Source organism: Pezoporus flaviventris, unplaced genomic scaffold (genome assembly GCF_033815535.1).
Source record: "Pezoporus flaviventris isolate CSIRO_AGI_PZ_B2104156 unplaced genomic scaffold, CSIRO_AGI_Pfla_v1 ptg000083l, whole genome shotgun sequence".
Taxonomy (NCBI): domain Eukaryota; kingdom Metazoa; phylum Chordata; class Aves; order Psittaciformes; family Psittacidae; genus Pezoporus; species Pezoporus flaviventris.
In genome coordinates, this window is record NW_026892631.1 from 12,228,609 (window position 1) to 12,253,165 (window position 24,557).

The following is a 24,557-nucleotide window of genomic DNA, read 5'->3' on the forward strand; positions in this document are numbered from 1 at the left end:
TGGGGTACTAGGAGTAACTGATGAGGCAAAAATGATGGTCTTTAAATATTTCACCAGATTTTAATACAAGTAGTATTAATTAAACATCAAAAAAGAAGATAGCAGAGAAAGTACAACACAGGTTTGAACTTTGCAAATTGTCACAGAGAAGCTGTGAGGCTGGCTACAGACTAGAACATAACTCAAACACATTAAATTCTGCAGTTAAACATTAAGCTGTTAATACACTAACAGCCTTCTATTACTGACTGCTCCTCCACCTTTCAGGGTAATACATTAACAATTATTTCCACCGCATCAATCAATAGATGCTCTATCATGTACCATAATCCAGCAGGTAGCACTGAAGCCAATTGGCAGGCATGATGGAAAATCAACTCCTATTTTATTGCAACAAATCAAAGAACTATTTATGTCAAAAGTCTCATCAGAAAAAAAAAAAAAGACATAGCTTAGTTTTTTTTAATAGCTTTATAAATTTGGAGCAGTCAGAGAATAATTATTTCAGCCACAACAGAGTAGCTCCAACTCTATCTGCCTTTATATTGCTGCCTTAAGAGATGACATTTGTATGGCTGATAATGTCAGAATACAAGGAGCTAAACGCAGCAAGGGTAAAAGATCCATGCCTGCTGCAGAACACACACTGTCGTAATTCATGCTGGAGCCTGAGTCAAACCATTCTTCTGTTGTCATAAAACACTACTGGAATAAAACGATATTTCTTCTCCTGTGGATACTCATTCAGACTACGTATCATTCTCCTACCACAGACAGTTAATACATCTGCTTGCCTAGAAGAAGTCTGTGTAAGAAACCTCAGGATTTCATAAATACACTGCCCATCAAGAAGTATCAGCTGTTATAAGGCTGTTATGTACAAAAATACATTAATTTTAAACCCCCAAATCTTAGACATTAAGGTTTTAGAAATGTGAAAATAAAGCAAGCCTTGGAAACTGATTCTGCTACCTTCTGTGCATGCCTCTTCACATCACACCGTCTACATATGCAAGCAAAATAAATACACTTTTCTTCAGACTATTGAATCATTCAGTACTCAGGGTGAAGTTGTGGAGCACTGCTGGTTTATCCGCAGTATACCAACCTTGTTTAGAGAAGGTGGAAGATATTCAGTGAACATTGCATTACGCTAAAGAGGAATATGCTGTCATGCATTAAAATGTTACTCTTTAGAATCAAAAGCAGCATCTGTTTTTATCACAGGGGTCTTACATGCTACATGAATTCATTCACCACGTTCCAACCTCCAAGTTACACAGTTTCCTCAGAGACTAAACAGAGGTATAAGACCGTCCTGTGATTGAAGGTGTTAAGAATACTGGGTATGTACTTGTCCTGAAATTCCCAACCAATTTAAAAACGTTCCTGGAAAATAAGGTACTTGCTGTCTGCTCTTGCCAGAACTCCATAGTTTGCATTATATGTTCTCAGTCTTTTTTTTACCACAGTCTTTCAGAAGCAAATCACAGCTATCCTACAGTCCAGGCGAGCTGCTGCTGCACCCTGCTTCTCAACACCGCCCTTCCTGAAAAGGCCTTTGCCAACCATCTTACATCTGACTGGAAATGTTCAAGTGAGAAGAGAACGTCCTGATGAACACAGAACAAACTGAAAATATCCGGATGTATTGGGGAAAGTTAGGAGCAGCTCATTACTCAAACAGCAAACAGTCTACAGAAAGCAAAGAGATCACAGGATACCAATCTCAGACTACAACCAAAAATTTCAGGTAGATCATAGTTGTGCCCACTTTTAGTTTCACGGTTCTAAGCTTGAAACATCTCATTTGGAGAAACTGCAATTGTGATCTAACAATAGTTGAAGACTGTTGTAACAATAAGATGAAGAGGAGGTAATGGAATCCACACTGATGTTTTCATCTTAACATAAAAGTTACTCAACATTAAGTAGCTGTTCTTCCCAAATATTTAAAAGTAAAAAGATGATTAAGAGGCAGACGTACAGTTTAGAGGAAAGATGGGTGCTGGTAACATCAGGTAACTCAAACTTTGTCTGCAGTAGAAGTTCAGCACTTCATTCAACAGTAACGATTACAGTGACAACCCTGATCTTTCACTGCTTCTCTGAACATAGTAACACTGACTTTACAAAGGGCTTCCACAGCAATGGCTTGAAAGACTGACTGTCCCCTGCTGTGAAGACCACTCATTTCAAATTCTTCCATACTGGTAGTTTGTCACAAGTTTGTTTTGGGTTTGTTTGTTTGTTGGGTCTGGGTTTTTTTTTGGTAAAAATACTTTTTTCCAATTCAAATCAATACTCTATAGTCCTACTTTCTAAAGTATCTGGTCAAATTAGTGTTCAGAAACAAAGTAAACATCAAAACCCTCAATTCTTGTCATCAGGTATTTGCTTTCATTCCCTAATAAGAAATGGTATTTTTAGTTTGCTATTCTGCTTCTACTATTAAGACTACTGGTAAAACTGGGACTGCTCATTAAAAAACAACACTTACATAACATGAAATTCCACAGACTAATACAAAAGAGTTTATCTGTAAATATTTAAATTTGCTCCCCAAGATAATACCTTGGATTTAGTCAAGGGTTTGCTACTTACAATACTGTCTAAAAACCCAGAACATTTGCATTGCACAGCATCTCCTACAACAACCCTAATCCTGCAAGGTGCTTTAGAGTGATATAAGTGTATATCTACTACCTGGTAAAATGGCATGTGAAAAACCAGTGTGTCCTAACATCACCTTTCCAAAACATAAACCAATCAGGTTTAGAAATGGTGGACTTTCAAAGTCCTGGAAAGGAGGAGGGCAGAAAATTTTACTAAGAACATTTCCAGAACTCATACTCTCTCACAAACACTCTCAACTTAGACATTAACTTTACCTTGAGCAGGTATGTAGGAATGTTACTGAAATCTACAGGCAACTTCAAGAGGAAGCGAGCTGAGAATTCTCCAGTCTGTGGAAGAAAGGTAACACTAATGAGACCTGGTGTCTAAGACAGAACAGCAAACTGAATGTTCAGAGTATGAAACTAGAAAAATGTGAGCACTCACACCAAGCAGAAGGGTTTACATTTAGAACATTTCTTACTGGAATTACTGAAGATGGAGAAAATTATTTACAGATTTCACAGATGTTATGATAAAACACCTTAGAAACCCTAAAACATCACTGCCAGTAAGTCAACATCAAAAAGTAGTCAGAATACAACAAAATCAGACTATGGTTTGTTAGGCTCTAAATAGAGACTTGTCTTGGCTGTACTCATTTCCGGACAAAGGCCTGGCAAGACATGCAAACAGTCTGAAAACAAAGCTAAAAACCTGACAAATTTAAAAGAGCATACGCATGAGAGAGAGGCATCTTCCCAAGTGAATCTGGAATGACTAATGTGACACTGTACCACAAGCGCCCTCTGAATAAACACAGAGGAAAGAACTGAAGTAGCAGGTTTTATAATTTATTTTTCAGAATTATGTGACTCTTAACACCTAGGCAACAGCTTACTAAGAATTTGCCAGGCGTCCCCTACACATTGCTCTTTATTTATGCAGAAAGCGTATGCAAAGGAAGTGGAAAGGATTTCCTTTCTGTTACATACACTTCCCGAACACCAGACTTTGTCCACCTGGTTATGAAGCAATGAAGTTGGCTCTTTTTGAAAAACAAATGCCTGTCTGATTTCCGCTATATTAATTTTTTGTTCATCTCTGGTTTTTTATTCAATAAAACAGCCATATAGCAGTTATTTCTGTCACGTTGAATTAGTCGGACAAAAAGCATTAAACAGTAAGTGCATAGTTAAGTATAGAAAATTGGGATATCTTGACACAAGGCAGCAAAACTTGTTTTCAGTTTTCACACCGCCCTGTCTTTGCACACACCCCTTACTTGGTTACATGATGACATACAACTTTTAAAACATAGTACTTCGTTTTAACAGGCAAGGGGACAAATCAAAGGTGTATGAATATGCAGCATCCATTCTCCCACAGTAACACATATGTACTACTGCACTGTTTCCTGAACATACCAACTATGCAACAAAAAGTGAACACATATTAAAGCCAGACTTTTCGTGATGATACTACTTGTGAGGATAGATGCCAACTTTCTGAAGCAGTATTATTTATGCATGCAGGAAAATCACCGCCTTCTTGTGCATGTATAACACAAAGACTGCTCTGATGACAGCCAGGGCACTTGCTTTTCATTCAGAGTGAAATTGATATTATAGACAGTGCTTCTTGTCTGGATTTAGCTTCCAAAAAATGCCACAGGACATTGGCCATAAAATCCAGACAGTTATTTCTGGTAAAAAAACAAGTCTGATGAACAGGGATTGCCACTGAACAGATGAATGGCCTCTGATCAAAACAGCTGCTCCAAGACATGGGAGTAAATAAGGACTCACAGACTACATCCTTTTGTCATTCAACCATGATTATTTTGCAGAGCATCGCTTCTCAAAGTGTTCTGGAGGGGCAGGGAGCAGTCCCTGTCCATGGTGCTCGCCTACCCAAATCCAACCGCCTGGTCACAGCCATCAGGTAGAGTCAAATCAATTTCTGGCCACAGCACTGAGAGATTAGAGAGCTAGCGGGCATCTGTACCAGTCAGTACTCTGTCAACATGAAGCTGCTGAGCTAGATAATCATAGAATCATAGAAAATGAGGGTGGGAAAGGGCCTTAAGATCATGGTTTGTCTATTTGTCATAGATCTTGGAGACACTTCACAAAATTGGAGATTCTGGAATAAATGCCTAAGAGAAAATTTCTGTTCCATTTTGGGACACAGCACTGAATTGAGGCCTCCTCTTCAAAGCTTTTTAACTCATGCACTTATAATGATTGCTTTTATAACACAGTGCAAGATTCACTCATAGATGATAACTTCATGAGCCTGGTGAGCTACTATTGATCCCTGAGAGATGGCAATAACGTGATTCTCAATGACTTCCAGGAAAAGGAGGTAACATGCAGTTTATCTCATTTTTCACATAAACACTCCTGCTGCCCTGATAATCAAGACTAACAAAACAGTTGTAAAGAACAGGAAAAAGAACACAAGTTAGTTTCATAGTTTTGAGTTTTAGGACACTCATAAACAAGCCTCTGTCATGTATACACCAGGTTCATAGAATCTCCAAACAAGGCTCTCAAGTCTTTTCTTGATAGAGAGCATAAACTTTGAAAACAAAGCACACGCTACAGAAACCTCAAATAGCTCTGCAATGATTTAAAGGATTTATCCCAAAATGTATTTAAGATTTATTTTATGGGAATATTTTTAACTAAGACAGCATTTCAAATGTGAAAAAAAATTATTTGTTTATTCAGTCCCCAGACAAAGACTGAGGAAAGACTTAAAAGACTCAAGTAGATACTGCTTTCCTACTAAAAAAAAAGGAAAACACCCATAGTTTTCTACAGTCTTGAGTGGAATTTTGACAGCTGCCAAAAACTGTGACAAAAATCTCAATACAGTTCAGGAAGTCTTTTGCATTTCAATAAACCAGTCTGATGATATTTACAGATGTGGCAAGTTGTTTGTGATGGGAGCTATAGAGAACAACATTTAAGAACAAATTAATGAAATATTCTGATCTATGAACATAAGAAATCTGAAATTCTCTGATAAAGAAAATTTTACTTGGCTTAAAATAAAAAGCCTATGTGACTTGTCTAAGAAAAGAAAAACAGTACTGAGAGTTGTAAACATCCTTGTGTCACCTGTAACTTAAGGATGATTAAAGTGACATAAAGCTGAATTTTAGGGCCTGATAACAGGAATGCTGAATTTTCATCAGTTTTCTATTTCAGCAGATGCTGTTTCTGAAGGCCAGTATATCCTGAGAGTACGCTATTGATGAAAGTAAGAGGGGGACGTGTTCAGCATAAACACAACTGAGTATTTCCCGATATATCTGACTCCAAGCTTCCCATGATAAATATATATTACCAATGCAAAAAACCTGATTTTTGTAAAGCTTATTCTGTGGCAGAGATCCATTTTAAAAACCTAAAAAATAAACCACCCACAAACCAAAATGTCTACACTGCCAATAGCCTCATTTTAGGAGGATGAGGTGGTATACGTGGAGCATTTCTATGCAGCACAGCACATTTCCTAAGGCAAAGGATACAACTTCAGGAAACAGATAAGCCCGTTTAATGTCTAACTGCTGTACAAAGACATGGCCTTACAAGGTCACTGCTCTAACCCCATGTCACCTCTTACTGTCCTTCTGCAGAAATTTTGGTGTTTGGGGTTTTTTTTCCTCTCCAGTTTAGGTTCCTGAAACAACTTAGCTTAAACAAATGCCAGAGGGACACAGGCAGCTGCAGCAACTCAATTGTAATATGGCACCACACCCTAATACATCCTACCTTTACTGACTAGGACAGGGCATCATACCAACACTGCTATTCTGCCTCTCAAATCTTCTGAGCTAACTCAAACTTCCAAATAACGCTACACTGTGCTCTGTAAATACTGCACAGGCCATTCAACAGTTTTCATAGTTTTCATCTATAACTCAGATGAACTAATACCAGGCTGATAAAGTTACTCACCTGGAAATCTGGTTCAACTAAGGCAGTGGAATGACAAGAATGTACAAAACAGGAACATAGAAAGTGAGCTGAAGTCAAATAGAAGTTTTCTCCATTTGGAACAAGGCATGGAGATTCACAGAAACAACTCCAGTTTAGCAAGATAAGAGCTGTATTAAGTGACACTAAAAGCACTTTGACAGAAATACTCTTAATAACTTACCCAGTTGTTCTTCTTGCCAGCATAGATTTCCATGTTTTCTCCATACTGGGGCTCTTCAAGTAAAGTTTGATATTCGAACATGAGACGAGAGCTCTCACGTAATCGGCTGCATTGAAATTGGTGATACTGCTGCACAAGTTCTTTCACAACAAGGAGGAGACACTCAGGGTTTGAAGGATTCCAAGAAGCTAAATTCTGTTGAATTGGAAAAGAACAGAGACCAAAATTGTCTACAGCAATAGAAAGACAAGCACTCCTCCTTCCATACTGATACTAAAGGCATGTATGCACATAGAAGGTTTGTGACAAACAAAATAAACCATAATATTAAATGCAAAGTTTATATCATGCTTTGGAAGGAAACCAGGTCATGACTTTCAGCAACACAATTCATGATTTTTGAATGACTGTGGCTGACAGTGCTGCATTAACTGTCTACTCATCACTCATTGCTGTGATTACGATGAAAAACATACATTTCTGTCACATGAAAATGGTTGGGAGAAACAAGAGGTCTGGAAGGTGGTGATCCCATTCCTCAGAAACACAGCCATTGTTCTTGCTTTGCTAAAAAGAAAAACTGATGATCTTAGAATGCGGATGCAGCACTTAGGGGAACACTTGCCCCTGAGTACAGACTTGAAAAGGACCTGATATTTACATAATTTACAGACTCACCCAAGACTGACAGGCTCAGCTTAAAAAGCACAACAGGACATAACTGCTGATCACAACTGGCTTTGTTTTACATGGATGAATGAACAGTTCAATGAACAGTTACAGGAATAAACTGTACTCCTTAAACCTCTGTCCTTAGAAGCTACCACAGTGTCACAGACTTTACATCTGATGATGGCTTGAAGTAGAAGCACTGGTTTGGGGTTGGGTTTTCTTTTTTTCTTCCTTCTAGACAGTAAGAACACTTATAAAATGAGAATATTATCACTTCCATATCTTAAAAAGTAAACTACATTCTGGAGTAATTGTTGAATGGCTGAGATACTAATGCGATTCATCTAAGTTCCTCAAACACATACTACCAAGAGACTAAAACCCTTGTTCTGCCTTGTCTGCATCTACAGCTTGTAAAAATCTAATCCCGTCTTGACCCATTTAAGCTTATCCAAATCTACAAAATTTGTCAGGTAGACAGCGTCTTCTAGGAAACACATTTTGCATCATGCAGTCTAAAACCAGACAGAATATAACCTTAAATTTCCTGTTCCCAAGCTGCTGCTGAAATAAAGCATTTCCAGAAAGCCAGAGGATGTAATATGCCAGTACGTATTGATATCAGCCAGACAAGTGGGAATAACCTTTCCTCCTAATGTCATTGGTATAACACAATAGAAATGTTCTGTCAAAGGAAATGACCCGCAATATTTTAATAACTGACCTAAATGCAACCAAACCTTTTGTTTTTTAAAAAACATTACACTACAGAACAAAAAAAAAAGAACCGAGCAAGAGGAAATCCATTGTCACCTGTCCAGCACAGAGCAGAGGACTGCTCTCTTCAAAGAATTCAAGAACACCGCATGAAAACTGGCTTTATGCTGCATTGCCTTAAAGCTACATGAATTAGAATGAATTATTTGACTGTAGGATCCTTACTAAATACCTTTCATTCAGTAAATATTCAAACCAAGTACAAACCGGATATAAAAACAAATCACCTGGAGAAAAACTCAACTACCCACCCAGCGCATACATCAATTACAACAGATTCTCACTGATGAAAGCGTAAATATACAATGGTCAAACAAATCTTCTGTAACACAAATTCTCATTTAAATAAACATTCATTTTGAACTTGGGAATTACAGTACCGTAGTGCTTCTTGTCTGGCAGTTAGCCATCACATTTCTGCCCATTTTGTTAACTTTGCAGAAGTGCTGCTCTTTTCAGAAGATCAAATCTTCTAAATTCTAACACAAACAATGACGTATTTATGTATGCAAAAATTCTTACATATGTAAGTGCTGCTTATTTGCCCTCTTCGTTAAGGTTTATTCACCTGGAAATACTTTAAAACCATTTTATTGTGATCCAATTTCAACAGTATGCCAAACTCCATGTTACATGGTTCTCTCAAACTGTACCTTCTTTGATCTTTCTTCTGTTTTTGAAATCAAAGACAAAATAAGCAACTACCTGTAACACACACTGTTGAAACCTAACTACAGCAGAGTTTGATGTGATCTCTTGCAGAAGGTCTTAAGCGCTACAATTTCAGCATTATAATGATTCTGCCAAGAACACACAAGGATTTGTCGCTTTAGTCAATGAGTAGTGACTCTGCAACAGCAAGCTGACCTCCTTCTTTAGAGATAAAGGATCTCCTAAACAAAATTTTATTTAGCCATGCAGCATTATATTCAGCAAAATCTTAAACTAAGGCTTTGAAGCAAATAGAAGGGAAGCCTGTGCGCTTATGTTCTGATTGTTTGCCCGAAGGCTGTATTCCAACCCTAGCCAATGCAGCTTTTTAAAGAAATAACATTTTAAAACACTTTAAACATTAGAAGAACAAAGTGAGCTTCCAGTATTTGTGCTGCACGGATCCAAGTTTTGCCACAAAACTCAAATCTTGCGTAAGAATCATGCTCTGAGAGCAACTTCAAAATCATGAGGTTTCAGAAAAACCCTGGAACAAACATAACCTCATTTTCTGCAGCCAGACTGCTGAAGTCTGACAGGTACAAAATACCTCATTAAAGAAATAACCAGCAAACATGTACACAGCAAAAGACCTGTTGCTTTCTGTGGCTTCTGTCAAAATCTCCTTCTGCTCTTCTCAATACGGCCTTCAATTTTGTCGCTGACAGAATTTATACAATCACATCATTGTACCAGAATGTCATGCAGGCCAAAAAGACGGAGTTTCTTTTTCTTTATCTGAAATTACTATAAAATTCCAATTGAAATGAATTTTATATTACAAAATGACCATGCTGACTGGGGTTTTAAGTTAGGTCTTTCGCTCAATAAATCTTTTCTAATTTGAAAAGAGATTTCTGCAGACTTTCCAGAGAGTTAATCAAATTTTACAGAACAATCACTAAAGCATTTAAAATAAAGAAATGCAGAGCTGGATCCAATTCCTTGTCTTGTTTGCCAATAGATATCTTTAAGTGAACTCTGCAGTGCAAACTCTCCAAATTTCTCATAAGTCAGCCAGCTAGACTGAAAGTGGCCCACTGTACAACAATATACAAGTATGAATCAACTCAGACTGTGCATCTTCAACTAGATCTGCATTCATGCTTGTCTCATATGAAGGCTTATATTCACATCTCAGATTGGTTATGACCATTTTTAAGGTTATCATTTTTTTCAGCTTATCATAGAACATACCTGTCATTTCTGAGCACATGCATGGAGGCTCAGTTAAACAGCTCTCTTCTGTCTAGACACTGCTCTCATGACTTTCCATAATTCCAAAAAAAAACCTAGGATCTTCAGACCTTAATTTCAAGCTTTTAATTGGCTTTTGGCTTGGTCATACTGCATCAGAAGATGACTATGTATTTTGGTACGCATATATATATATATAAAAAACATATATTGTACAGTTTAGTAGCATCACAAGATGACTATGTATTTTCTTGCAGTACAAAAGCCCGGTAATGTCATCAGTGACGACTGGCTAATCCCCACTTTCCCCATTAAGGAATGAATTGAAAATGTAATGGAACAAGAACTTCCATATGACAAAGCATCGATACCCACACGTTGTAGCTACTGTCCTACAGAAGATGGCCAATAATTATTTACCTATCTGTGAGTAAGTGATTCAACCTAAGGAAGCTGAGTATTCTTTTGTGGTGGAAGCTTCCCTGGCAATTGCTAACCTTTTTCTTTATTGGTCTACGTTTCAGGATAAGGTCTTTGGGAAAATGAAAACTCTGGACCTTGGAGTAATTAACCAATAGCATGTATGTCCACTATAAAACCAATATTCAGTTATAATACAAAACCCAGTCAACAGTAAGCATCCATTAAAGTACGTCTACACTAGAGAAATGCAAAGTGATTCAGGAGATTCTGAAGATCTGCCAGATAATCAGTTCAAACAAGCTCACCAAAGAGCATTAAGTTGCACTAAGAAGTATAACCCCATAGATCTTGTCGGGGTGCAAAGTCAATCCTCAATTTCTGTGGCTTTTGATCCTGTCTCCTGACAGCAGTTGGTTCCATAGCAAGTAAGCAGTCTGACTGAGAAAGTGGTTTAGGCAGTAAGACACAACCAAGGTACTGAGAAAACGAATATACTTAAGAGTGTGTATAAAGAGGCAAAGATATTATAAGGCCACCCACAGAGTGAAAATGAAGCCATTTCAACAATAACTCATTTAAATGACTAGCAGTGACACCAACTGGATTTCAAGAAGAGACAAAGAAAATTTGCAGGCAGACAGTATCAGTTCCAGTGAGATCTTCTTAGAGGTGAGGCAAGTGACACCCCCCCCACCCCCCCCAAAGCAGCTTCTCAGGCCCACTAGCAAAACCATGCAGACTCCAGCTTTCCAAAGTAGCCATACTAACTCAACTTTTGGCAAAGAAACCAAATTTAAATTTTGTTCTGGAACATTTTGTGCTTTGCAATCTTTCCTTTATCCTTCCAAAAAAATCTGAGAACCTATGCGAACTACTCAGTGTCTGTGATTACCTATTCCTCCTTTTATAGAACATAATGCACCTCATGTTCCATCAGCAGCTAATACATAGCCTCCTTCACAGGTTATTGCTTATTTCATAACTCCAGGCAATGTCTGCAGTGAAGTATAATTCTATGCTATCAGAAAGAAAATACGATCATTCCTAATTGATCTGAAGTTGTTTTTCTTTGAAAATGTGTTTAAATATCCAGGTTGCCAGAATATCTTCCAGGAATGTGATTTTAAAGAAGACAGATTGTAACTGTTTTTCCTGGCTATACTACAGGAAACAACACCAAGATCTTATTTTAAGTTAGTGTACTTTTATATTTCTAAGCAAGAAATTAACTTCCACGAGAAAGAAATCGGTAAACAAAACCTCCCAAGCCCGTAACAGTGGTAATGCATCTCTAGAGATCTTTCATCCAGAATTATCATAAAGGATAACGCAAGGACAGATTTGCATTTTGTTTATATCTCTGCACACTACAACGCAAACAACTTGCACTCTGCAGTGGTTTAAAACCAGTACCAAAGGAAGTTTCTACCTGAAAGAGGAAAGATCACACTGCCACATTAGCACTTAAGCTCCGCATAAATACAGAGGAGATACGTAGAGGTCCAGAGGGTACAGCATTAGTCTAGAAACTGGGATACCTGGTTTCAGTCCCTACGTTGCTATAGTCTTCACGGGCCACCATGGGGAAATTGCTCACAGAGACAGGCACAGGATAATTATCTGCCATATGCTCACATCTTTCTATCAACAGATATTTTTCACAGTATTTGCAGGGCTGGAGTGTTAGAACAACTTCAAAGGCTTCAGTTTCTTAGCAGCCAGCACTTAAACATCCTACAGGCTGCAGCTTCAAATCAATCACTGTAAACCTACATGCCATCTACTTGTCATCTTATTTTCACAGGTTCTTCGAATCCCCCTCCCCCAAAGCACCACTGGAACAACTTTCTGGAGTGATCTGCTGAAAATGATCATTTTTGGGCACAAGCAAACATCAAAACTTAACATTTCATAAAAACAGTTCAAGTCAGGAGCGCTTCTGTCATGGCAAATACAACCGAAAACCTTACAGACCTTGTGTGCTCTACTAGCTCTTGTGTATAACAGATAAAAAGTTATTAAAGATATTAAAAAGATATTAAAAAAAGATATTAAAAGCTTTGCACAAAGCAAAGCTTGGGATAGTCAAAATTTACTTTATTTTTTTAAGTTTTAGTGAGGGGCTGTGAAAACTGGATGCAGAAATTACAGCACCTTATAAATGCTTACCTCTAATCTCAAATACCTGAAGGCCTTAAATTAGCATGAAAATGCACAGCAGGAAAACAACGTATTAAGAAATGAATTCTGCTTTTGGAAAGCACCTTACATTTTGTATAAGCTTATCTTCCCTCTTTTCTTCTACTGGACACACAGTGTGATTCTTGATTGATGATCCCATACTAAAAGCAACTCTAAAATAAACCCCAGCAAATCTGACACATGGAAGAAACTCCTCTGTCTTCACTCAGAATATCACTTTCTCTCCAGAAGGAGAGGCAAAAAGGAGCAAACTAAACTTCCAAAGGTTACTACAGATTACTCCTATGCCCTGCTGTAGGAGCAGTTAAGATAGAGCTGATCTTTGCTAAGGGTGCTCTGGAGATGCAGAAACTGTGAAGCTAAGCCCAGGAGAGCACTTTTAAGTTGTGCCCTCTTCCTGGAAAAAGTCTGCCTGTTTCTCCCACAGAGCTCTCTTACAGATTAATCAGACCCTTAAAAGCTACAACTGCCTACTGTCAAAGAGAGAGAGTACAATGCTATCTAATTAATCTCCTAAAGACTTGGCACGCAGAAGAATTTCTTGTCCTACTTTGCTAAGGGATTAGAGCAAGTTTTGCTCCTTTCCAGACCTCCCAGCACACCTCTCTTGGAAAGCAGATGGTACCTTTATCTGTTCCAAGAAGGAATTTCTTAATTCCCTCAGCACGTATAACTCCTCCGATACGGAATCCAATGAACTAATCATTAGTTAATCCATGTGAGCACACAACATTTTTCCCCCCTTGGGAGTCGATTACCAGGGGCGTACATATTTAACTAGACATGGCAAGTAAAAGGAACAAAGCATGAAGACAAGATTCATTTCAACACAAGACATACGCATGCACATCTTCTATCTAAAGATTTACTCGTCATGCACTGATGGTAGTGTGAAGAGGCTCCAACTCTTCAGGCCCTTGGTGGACCAGAGAACAGACCACTGTCTCAATGTTAACACTTCACCTCAAGAGCCCCTTTTTAAACAGCAAGTCTTTCACTCTTATCACAATTTCACTCCAACATGACACCATCTGCCTGAAGAGTCTTTTGTTTGCTCAATCTTGCTGCTTCCTCGGGCAACCATCAGTGATAACAGAGAAAGTTGTGCTTCTCAGAGGAAAAACTGATGCCTATTGAATATAAGGGGAAGAGACCGTGAAGGAGACTAGGGCATTACTAGATCAACCTGACTGGCCACAAAAGAAAACCTTGCTGGAGAGAAAGACATTTACAGTGTTAATAATGGCAGTGTAATACACTGAGAAAATCTGAGCACGTTCTGCAGCTTCTTCCTAGCATTTTCTAAAACTATCCTCACAAAGCCTAGAAATCCCTTTCAGTGTTTCTACAGAAAAGGAATAACAGTTAATACACAGTGATCATACTGGAATAGATGGCACTAGATTTAGGTGCCTTTAAAACAGGCAGTGGAAGAGTTGCTATGCATAGCTCCTTCAATAAGAAGTGGTGAAAAGCCTCTGGAAGTGGGCAAAGTCTCTGAAAACTGGTAAAAAAAGATAAGCCAAAAGAGGAGCTTTTGCTTTGTCTTCATCAACTGCAAGTTGCCCTTGTGAAAACACCGAGCAACATAAGCAACTGATGTTGGGAGGAAGCAAGTCACAGACCCAACAGTCATTGCCTACAAGAATAATTGCAGATTCATTGACTTCAACTATCCCTTAAAGAATATTTGGGGGCATACTGTGTGTCCCCCCCCATTTATTATCTAACATAACTACACAGTTCACAACTTCGATTTTTCTCTTGTTCATATTAACAGACTTCACTTACCCTTAAGGCAAGATACATTAGTATGAGGTACTAATACAGATTGACTATCTCTGATGGGGTACTATCACAGCCTACAGAGTAAGTGGTCTGGAGGACCTTCAAATGTTGAAATGGGCTTCCAGAGGAAATCTGAAAACATTTGGATTAAGTGAAATGGCTTGCCTAGCACTCTTTAAGAGTTTGCACATAAACACAGTGAAAAACCCTGAAGAACTGGAAGGAACACCAGGAAGATGGAAATAGAGTATCTAACTGGACCAGTAAATTAAATAAAGCACAAATTAAACAAAAAGGGGTTAAGGAAAAACCCAAAACCAACTAAGCTTGAAATGCATTCAGATTTCAGTCATGCAAGGGTACCTTGCTGAAAAGCATAAGAAGAATGTATATTGGCAAAGCTACCTAGCACACCTTCAGCTGTATAGAGAGTATAAGTTCAGGCACAGCCTAAGCTTCAGCTTGTGCACCAGCTCACTGACAGCCTGCTCAGCTCTCCCTCACACGCAGAATTAGAAGCAAGCTTGTCCCACCACTAGCCTTTCAGTCTCCAGGGGTCAGAGAAGAGCAAAGATGAGCCCACGATCCCTCCTGCCACACAAGAACTAATTAAGAGATGAGTGATGATTGTGCAAGTGCCCATATGGCAGCTCTCAGCTAAGACTAATACCTACGTATGTAAGTGCTCCTTCGTCACCTATCAGGTCTTCAGGATCTGCTACTCAATTTTACACTTAGAAGAGCATCTCAAGCTCAGTAGCAACTGTTGCCCACCTAAGAAATGAGTTAATTCACTGAGTAATCAAGATTAATTCAACATCAATTCAAGAGAGAATCCAGGAACTCACGAGGCCAGTACTCTGGGCTCAGGTATAAGCTAAACAGACATAAGCTTGAAAGAAATGTAAGCCTACACATCTTTTTTAGCCTTTACAGTTAGATTTAAGCATCTGTTATTGTGGTCCAACCTTCTGGATCACCTAACACTGTGACCTTGAGAAAGATGGTCAGATTCATGTGACAAATGAAAATAAACTCTTATGTTTTTTTTAAACTAATATACACCATGAATGGAAAGTCATCAAATGTTTTTTCCCCTTTTTTGCTAGTCTACAATCATTAATTCTCTCATCACATCCACATTAGTTAGTATGGCAGAAAAATATTTTCTCCCACTTTGCCATCCTTCAGTCAAACGATCCATACACATTCCTAATGTTCTCCTGAAACTAGTATTTCCTGGACTGAAATACTATATTTTAAGAGCTAATACTCTAGATTTTCCACATTTTAGGGAGGAATTGCATTATCAGAAAAGCTTGTGCCACAAAATGAAAGGAAATGTTTCCCCCCTGAGCCCTTCAGAGAACTAATGGAATTAATGTTCCATTCTACGCTAGCAAGATTAGAACAAGAAGGGTATTTTCAGGTACTTTCTTCCCTACAAAATTAAGCAAGCAATATCAAACTGTGGACTTTTTTCCCAATTTCTGGATTTGCTGGGTGAGAAGTCCAGACAAAATGCTGTGATTAACTAAAGCAGAACTACGGACCTCAGCATATTCTCTTCTGCTTACACTTTGAGACAGAAAGCCAAGTTTTGTAAACTGTGCTAGGAAATGCTGAAAGTTTGGAAAACAAAAGTAAGGTAAATATATACAACGATTTAGATGAAAAGAAAATCACAAAGTAATACAATGTAGCTAACTCCATCTCAGCCCTATAAATATAAACGTTTTGGACTAAGAGGATAAGTAAAAAGGGAAAGTTAGCAGAGAAATTCAGAAACTAAAACAAGGAGAAAAAGGAGTAATTTACCAATATAGAAAGGCCTTGAAGGAAGAGGAAATGGAAAGATGATAGGAAAACCTTGTTTTCTGTCATCATCTTGAATTCATTCTACTGAACTGTACCACACAGCTACACAGATGATCCTAATCCTCCCTCTCGGCACCGTATGACTTCTCAAAAGGACCTCCTGGATTCTGGCCTCACACAGGTTATAGTCAAGCTGACCAGGCCACCCCAGGAGATGATTCCCAGCCAGAACCCTCTTTTGGGGATTTTAAAGCAAGTACAAGCGCAGCAAAAATAAAAGGCAGAAAACCTGTGCCTGGTTTGTGACAGCCCTTGTTAGCTGCATCAAGGAAGAAAAAACGAGGATTGCCTGGGAGAACTGCATGGAGCTCAGACATCAAACCCAGACCAAAATACACCCAAAATTAGATCCTTTCAGGTCTGGCTTAAAGAGCAATAACTCTATTGTTTGAAAACATGGACAAAACGTATACCGTAAAAGCCAACAATATTGGCCAAAAGGTCCTCCTGTTGGGAAAGTTCCCGAGTTAAATTACTCTTCTGATGGCATAAAACGTGACTTTGTTAACACTGCTTATTCATACCATACAAACCTCAGCAACCATATGCATTTACCATGTATATGTGTACATATATGCACACATACGTCCCCAATACATAAAAATGGGTAGGATCGATATAGAAGGACAGGAATAAACAGTTTTCAGAACTCACATTTGTTTTAGAAAATCAAACAGCAAATAGCACTGGATTATACATCACCAAAACACATCCTGACATAGAAAGCCAGGACATGACTAAAAAGTGAACACAAAAAATATGAACATAAAGAAGTTTAAAACAAGACAAAAAAAATCTAATAATATGCAGGATCAAATCCTGCATTCTGTTTCACTTAAATTCGCTAAGTTCAACTGAAAACAAAGTAATTTAAGGCTTTCAGTACAAGTGTAATAGGTTAGAGGTCCAAGAACAAAATCTGCTGCTGCCATCCCAAATGAAGCAAGCAGAAGTGACAGTAATGCCAAAATAATTTGAACTTACCCACACATTTCCCAGACAAAGAGAACCTGCTGCGTGACTTTAATGTCATATTCTGAAAACAATCATGCTCATTGCTCTTATGTGGGGCTTTCATACTAGAACACGTAACACCTGCGTCTTTGTCAATAATACAACAGACAGAACAGAACAGTTCAAGTGGCATTAGCTAGCATAAGGGGCATTTGGGCTTTTTTGTAGTTACTGTGAGATAGGAACAATTGGTGCTGTTTAAGCATCAGCCTCATGCACCTGATAGTAAACGAACAATAGTTATGGAATAGGGAGATATTTAAAGGATCTCTATGCAACTCATTAAAAGCTAAATCAGCAAGTTGAGAGTTGTAATGATTAAGATTCTGAACACAGCTATAGAAAGCAAGACAGCCTTCATGACAGTCATCATATAGCCAAATGATAAATATGGAGTCTAATAACTACAAATACAAGAACTTAAAATAAACATTGTTTTACAGAAGATATAGAGCATGACAGCCAATTCACTCAATGCGCACAATTAGCTGAATCAACTCTACAGTGACTGAAATGTGCACTCAGTAACAGCAATTAGACAAAGGGAAACAATCCTCCCAATACTATGCACTGGCACGAGAACAGCAGTGGCCCATTCTCTGAAGTTCTGTGATGACAATGCCCTCCTCCCTCTCCCACACCAATGCATGTCACTAACACTAAGTACTCCCATATATACTATCCCACAAGGACCTCATTCAGCACTTACTAAGCTTCAGGAAATGCTAATGTCCTCTTGCCTCTGTGCTCAATGAGGTTAATGGAGCCTTTTTGATATCAATGGGTGGGCACTAGCTGGAGACCTGAAGTAGGATGCTAAGAAACCCAAATCCTTAAACTGACAGTTAGCTTGTGTGTACCACTATTGTCTCCTCTTTGCCAAACAGAATACTTTCAAAATCATTGGAAAACTGGGGTTAACATTTTGCATAAGCACTTCAGTTATTAACTGGCTCACATTAACAATCAACTAGGCTAACATAACAAACAATTCTTGTTACTCAAACTGGCGTCATTGTAATGAGCTCCAAATTAATCTCATCCGCACACAATCACTAATCTTGTTTTGTGCCAACTGAATTTTTAATCAGAACCGAGTGAATCATAGGTTGTTTTTAAAATCCATTTCTAATACTTGTTATCCAAAATGAATAAACACTAGAGCAGGGAAGAAGCTTTTTATTTACATTGAGAGAAGCTGATCTTATTTATGCATACTATACACAAGTATCGAATGCATGCGACAGTTGAGTACATCTTTAATGAAAATAAAAAACCAAGTCTGTTTCTAGTGTGAATAGCATCATCAACCTGAAGAATTTAGCCCTCTGACTGTAACAAACTGTATTATAAAAAAAAAAACCAACCCAAAATATAAGGAACAGTTGCCCCTCTGTTAAGTTGTTCCTCGATGCCTACATCATTCTAGAATAAGATCAGAATGCGCACAATCAGACCCTGCGACCAGAGGAGCAAGTACTTCTGGTAAGGCATTTAAACAAGCATGTATTTTGCAGTGCTAAACTTGAGACTCAACATGAGTTTCACACTGAAGTGACTTATAATCTTTGTGCAAGACACAGAAGCAAAACTGAGTTTCAATGAGCATTTTCAACTTGATTCTGTGATTGCAATACCAATTTAACAAAGCAGTTGATTAGCTCTGCTTATTAAAAAAGGAGCACTCAATGAGCAAACACTGGCCCAGCTATTTAGGAATTCTTCAGGGAAAAAAAAAAAACCAAACACAAACCCAAACCATAATATGAAGTCTTCACCTACAGCATCTACTTTTTAAAATGCAGTATATATGGAATCTTGTTTTAGCTGTCTGCCTATAAACTGCTTAACTGATACCTGTTAGCATGCTTGGTGAAAACCTAACTCGAAGGTCTGCCCATGGCCATGGAAACTGAAGGAGTGACTAAAGCCATCTGCAGCACAGCCATTCAAATGTCTTCAGGGAACTCTACCAACAGCCTCTATTAAAGCCACATAAGCTTGAGGAATCTGGAGTACCTGGTTCTCATTTCAAGCTAAGCATAATACCTGACTCAAGCCATATAAGTGTGTGATGACTTCTGCTTGGAAAACAAGACATTCAGGCAGATGAGAGCAGTGCAGGAAGGCTCAACATCAGAATTCCCACAGATCCAGCTGTACATATTACTTACTTAAAGACTGCACTCCTCATTTAATGCCATCTACATGCTTTTGTGCATGGTAGATTTTGTTTTGATTGCCAGGAACCATTGCATCAAAAGTATCGGAAGATTGCTCAAGATTAAGAGCATTAAATTGCATTCAACATGCTAATCTATTTTTATTTATATTTAGTAGAAAGACGTGGTAGTACATAAAAGAATCCTGTTAATATCTTAGAATTCAATTAAAATTATCTTCATTAAACAGCTCTGAGATTTGTGGAAAAAAGGGACTTATTCAAATATTTATCATAATTGTCAACATAACATTTTGAAGAAAAACTCTGCAAACCATGCTGAATGCTGAAAGGCAAATGCAAAAGCAAAAATACTCCATATAGACCACAGCTGCAAGGTAGAGATAATGCGCTCCGATAACATCAGGATGGACTGCAAAAGAATGACCCTTATCAAAAAGGTTACATTTACATAGTGAATACTATAGTAAGGTATAATGACCAAAAGAATGCTGTTGACTTGCAAATTTCCTTTTTGGTTTCTTTTTAATTAATTTTAAAATAGGCTGGTTCATATATCATCACCTATCAAGGAGCAAATGGCTCTTCAAGACACTATCCAACAAAGAGGATGGGAAGTCTGTTCTGTGCTTAGGCAGGGGAAAAACAACACTCCCAAAAGGAGCATCATTAATGAACAATGTGAGAAAGAGAGAAAGAAAACTAAAGTTTTTATCGTTGCTAATGACTTCTTTTCACATGAGAAATATGGCACCATATCACTCTCAGCAAGCTTCTCCATCTGAATAGCATTTCTGCAAGATGCCCCAAATTGTCTTTATTTAATATCACAGTTTCTATTTGTTATTGATTTCTGTTTTTAAGTACATTAAAAAGTGCTCCTCTTCCTTTAACACGAAGTGTAGGAAGCGGTTGCTAGAATGAACACTTGTTAGGAAGTTGTAAGACTGTGAAAAAAAAAAAACATAAAAAGGGGAGAATAGAAGAAGTAGTAAATAAAAGTGTAAAAATAATTCTAGGATTATCATATAAAGAAAAACCTTTCCTATAAATGACTAACAAATAACTCTTCAGCAGCAGCCTGCCTCCTTCCCAAAAGAGCCCGCAAGCTTAACAGCACAGTGACTGCGCAAAGAAGACATTCACCTTTTAAAAATTCTGCTAGGCATGCTAAAAGTAATTATTAAAACTAATTATTTTAAGATTGTGTAGCTTCTTAATACAACTTACTGTGACGTGAATAAAGCTAACACCAAAAAAGAACACATCTGTCACATCACATGTGAAGGACGTCTTCAACTCCGTGGCCACTGCCTTGTGTTCATCCACCATGACACGTGTACCCCAGCACTGAACAGTACAGCATGACAGCCTCTAACTTGCTTTGTGGAGCTCTGGAGTCATGCTCATAAAACACACGAGGCTGCAGGAGAGGACTGTGTAAAGAGCCTAGCAAGGCCCTGCACCAGGAGAAGTTCAGTTAAGGAACATTTCCCAGGTGCACGTTTGTGCCAGTGACTCTCATATACCCTTACAGGCACCCGATAAAATGAAATATTAAAAGTGTCCATTGATTTTTGGTCAATTTTCTAATAAACGCTGAAAGTACAGAGGAAGTGACCAAGCAGGAATTACAGTAGAGCTCTCTGGCAAAGGCATACTTTTCTGACACAGCCACTAAACTCTGCAACATAACTACAAGCACTGCAGACTTACTGGAAAAAGAAAACGTGCCCAAATCCTATTGACAAACGATACTGTCAACTCAGAAACAAGGCTTCAGATCTGCAAAGGCATCAGAATAGAGCCCAAAGAGAGGGGGAGAGTAAAAGAGAAAAACACTTTGGGTTTCAAAATACCTTAATATGGCTTTAGTAACGTCTGAGAAGGACAAGTATGTTAAAAGCATTCACAGCTTCTTATTAGACAAGGTAGGACGGGGCTTTGAGCAATCTGGTCCAGTGGAAGGTGTCCTGCTCAAGGCAGGAAGGTTGGAACTGGATGAACTTTAAGGCTCCTTCCAACCCAAATCATTCTGTGATTCTATGATTCTTCAAACCAGGCTTTACTACTTGAGGCTAATTTTGAATAGGCAACAAAATGCTTGGTTTCAGGTTGTATTCTTCTTTTCCACAGTAATAAGGCTGTGTAAAAATATTTTATTGCTAATTCCTGACCCTCCCACCTTTTAGAAGGGCATTTCTTTGTCTTGATAGTAACACTAACACATATGAGCAGCTACCTTTCTTTGATGCAGTGGTTCCAACAACATACAACCTGGCTCTATCCTTCCTCACAGGAAAACAGAAATCAGCATCACTACACACAGTTATGCTACTTTCTAAATGCTTTTTAAAGACACAATTGATAATCCTTTCTGACAAGACAGACCTTTTAAGATGGTCAAATATTAAACAGACACATTCTTAAAGATACTCTGAATAGTTATTGTAAATGTCATCTTGATTAAAATACATATAAAAAAACAACCCACATTTATGAATTCAACTTGAAATCACATTAGAAGACAAAGTGTTTATAGTCACATAACAATGAGAACAAAGGTGGGTTTTTCTCTTTATTCTGCATTGTTAGAAAATTCCTACTGCTGAAGCTATTTTAAAAAGCCAAGTCTCCTTGCACAGTATAAGGCTCTCAAACAGTGAAGTACTTACATGCAAGGCAGAAGGATCTGGCAAAAATTCAGCATCCTCTCCAAAGATAAAATCTGGTGGCAGGTCAGGATAGTGAGCATTGAAAATTATATCCCCTGAAAAGTAATAAATGAATACATTGTTTGCATTTTTATGTATCTGCTTATAAATACATAAAATATTGTACATATGATACACATTTTCATATAAAATTTGATAGCTACATTAAATATATTTCATGTATATGTCCATATATTTTACAAAACTTCACATGCAAGATAAGCATCAGATGTTTTGGGGGATGAAGTCAAATTCCTGAGGCACAGCTTCTTCCTCCTCTGCAAGCAATGAAACATGAAATACATTATTGCTTCATATCTCAAATGGCAATTCAAACACTACTGAGGGTTGCCTCAAACCATCAACTTAGAAAAGTAATCTTGTTTTCAAGAAGTGCCACATTTAGATTGCTGTGCTTGGCATATTAACTTAAAGTCAAATGCAAACTACTAAGATCGGAATTTTCAAAATACTGAAGCTTTCAAAACTTAGTAGCACTTACTCCTTAGTCTCCTTGCCACCCCCAACTCTTAGAAGGAAGAACATGCAGTTCAATAGGAACCATTCCAACTATCCAAATTCAGGCCAAGAGAAATGCAGTATTATGCATCTAAATGGAAAGACTAAAATTAACTAAAACCGTAAAACTTCATCACAGCTTGGCACTGAGTTCTCATCTTGCCAGTGTCACAAGATACGCAGTTAATTACTGAGGTGACAGTGCAATGAAATTTGGGCTGTGTTATTTCACTAGTAAACATACTTCAGAGTTCATATAGGTTGAGGTGGTCATCTGCATGTGAGGTCTTTAAAAAAACCCAGCCATAATCACTCTTTCCTCTTTATGAAGATATGACAACATAACTCCGAGCTTTTACATAAAGCATATTTGTGATGTAGCAAGCATCAGAAGAAAGAAGTCAGTGCCTACACAAGACATTCAAGGTGACAGTTTTAATTGCTAATATTTTGTAAACTTATCCTGGCTCTTGCTGGAAGCAAGGATGCTGTAAAGATTAATTTGCAGAGGATAAGGGCTCACCACCAAGAAGCCAACAGCCAGGCTGCAGTAGGTATGCTCTACAGTATTACTCTAAATCATGAACTTGCTGCTCACAGGACTCAGTAGAACACAGTGTAGGTTTATCCTGTCCACACTCCTTCCCTTCACAACTGTCAGGAGCACATATAAGTATGGGACATGGCAAATAACAGAAGTCTGCCAGTTAAAATACCCAACACAGTCAACGAAATCAATCTTTCATTTCATTTCAAAGAAGAACGAAACAGGCACCAACCCTAGAGGATACTGCATAAACTTGCAATAAGAAAGGCACCTATATTAAGAGAAAATAATTACTAGACTGCCCAAACCTTAATGCAGCAACAAAATTCAGAAAGTTGACATTTATTAGGCTGGATAGTTCCTATGCCACCATAACTCAATCCTTTTCTTCATATTTACTACAATTAAAAAGTTGTGTATTGCTCCTTGCAACAACCTCACCAATTTCTACATCCAGAGCAGGCAACTCTTGAGGTTATGTGTTGAAGAAGATGGCACCTTTATACAGTCTTTGACTGATCTTTGCTTAGATAAAGGCGTGTTAGGAATAACTCGGAACACAGCACAATGAAAAAGACTTCGGTAACCCTGTGCTACTCTGAAGGAAAGACCTGTATCTGTGGTCTTGCCATATTCTTATGTGATGCTAAGTAACTCATTTAACACACAGTTTTCGTACTGCAGTTGCTAGTTGCATGCTTTTCATTTTCTGCATTCCTGTTTTAACAGAGTTGATGAAACAGTGCACACAGCTACAGCTCTGCTCACCAGGAGCTGCACTCCAACTACACAGACACAACAAAAGACTGCCCAGAGTAAAAAAAGGCTCAAAATAATTGCATATTTTTCGTGTTATAACTCCATATTTGATTAGTGAGAAGCTGTTATAGAACCTTAGATCATGAGGTGGCCCCAAGACTCTTCTAAGAGTATTCAAGTCTGCAAGCTCCACAGTAACAGGTGAACTTCAGCAAAGCTGCGACAGTAGGTGCAATGTGAAAGTTCAAGCAGGTACAAACTTGTTTCCTCACAGTGTTTTCGGTTCTACAGCATGAAGTGAACTCACAGCAGCCCCCAGCACATCATCCCATGCAGTGCTGCAGTATGACAGTAAACTGAAATTGGCATTATTAGTTTAAAATGC

The 24,557-nt window shown here is 38.2% G+C and overlaps 1 protein-coding gene across 2 annotated transcripts in view; it reads right to left on the reverse strand.

The window, feature by feature from the left end:
- BABAM2 (BRISC and BRCA1 A complex member 2) overlaps nt 1-24,557 on the reverse strand; it is a 161,563-nt gene that overhangs the window by 109,762 nt on the left and 27,244 nt on the right. For both annotated transcript variants that reach the window (XM_061475250.1, XM_061475251.1), the window contains 3 exons: nt 22,309-22,403; nt 6,790-6,984; nt 2,892-2,966 (listed from right to left, as the gene is read on the reverse strand). In XM_061475250.1, the coding sequence (XP_061331234.1) occupies nt 2,892-2,966; nt 6,790-6,984; nt 22,309-22,403 (365 nt within the window). The remainder of the gene's footprint in view (nt 1-2,891; nt 2,967-6,789; nt 6,985-22,308; nt 22,404-24,557) is intronic.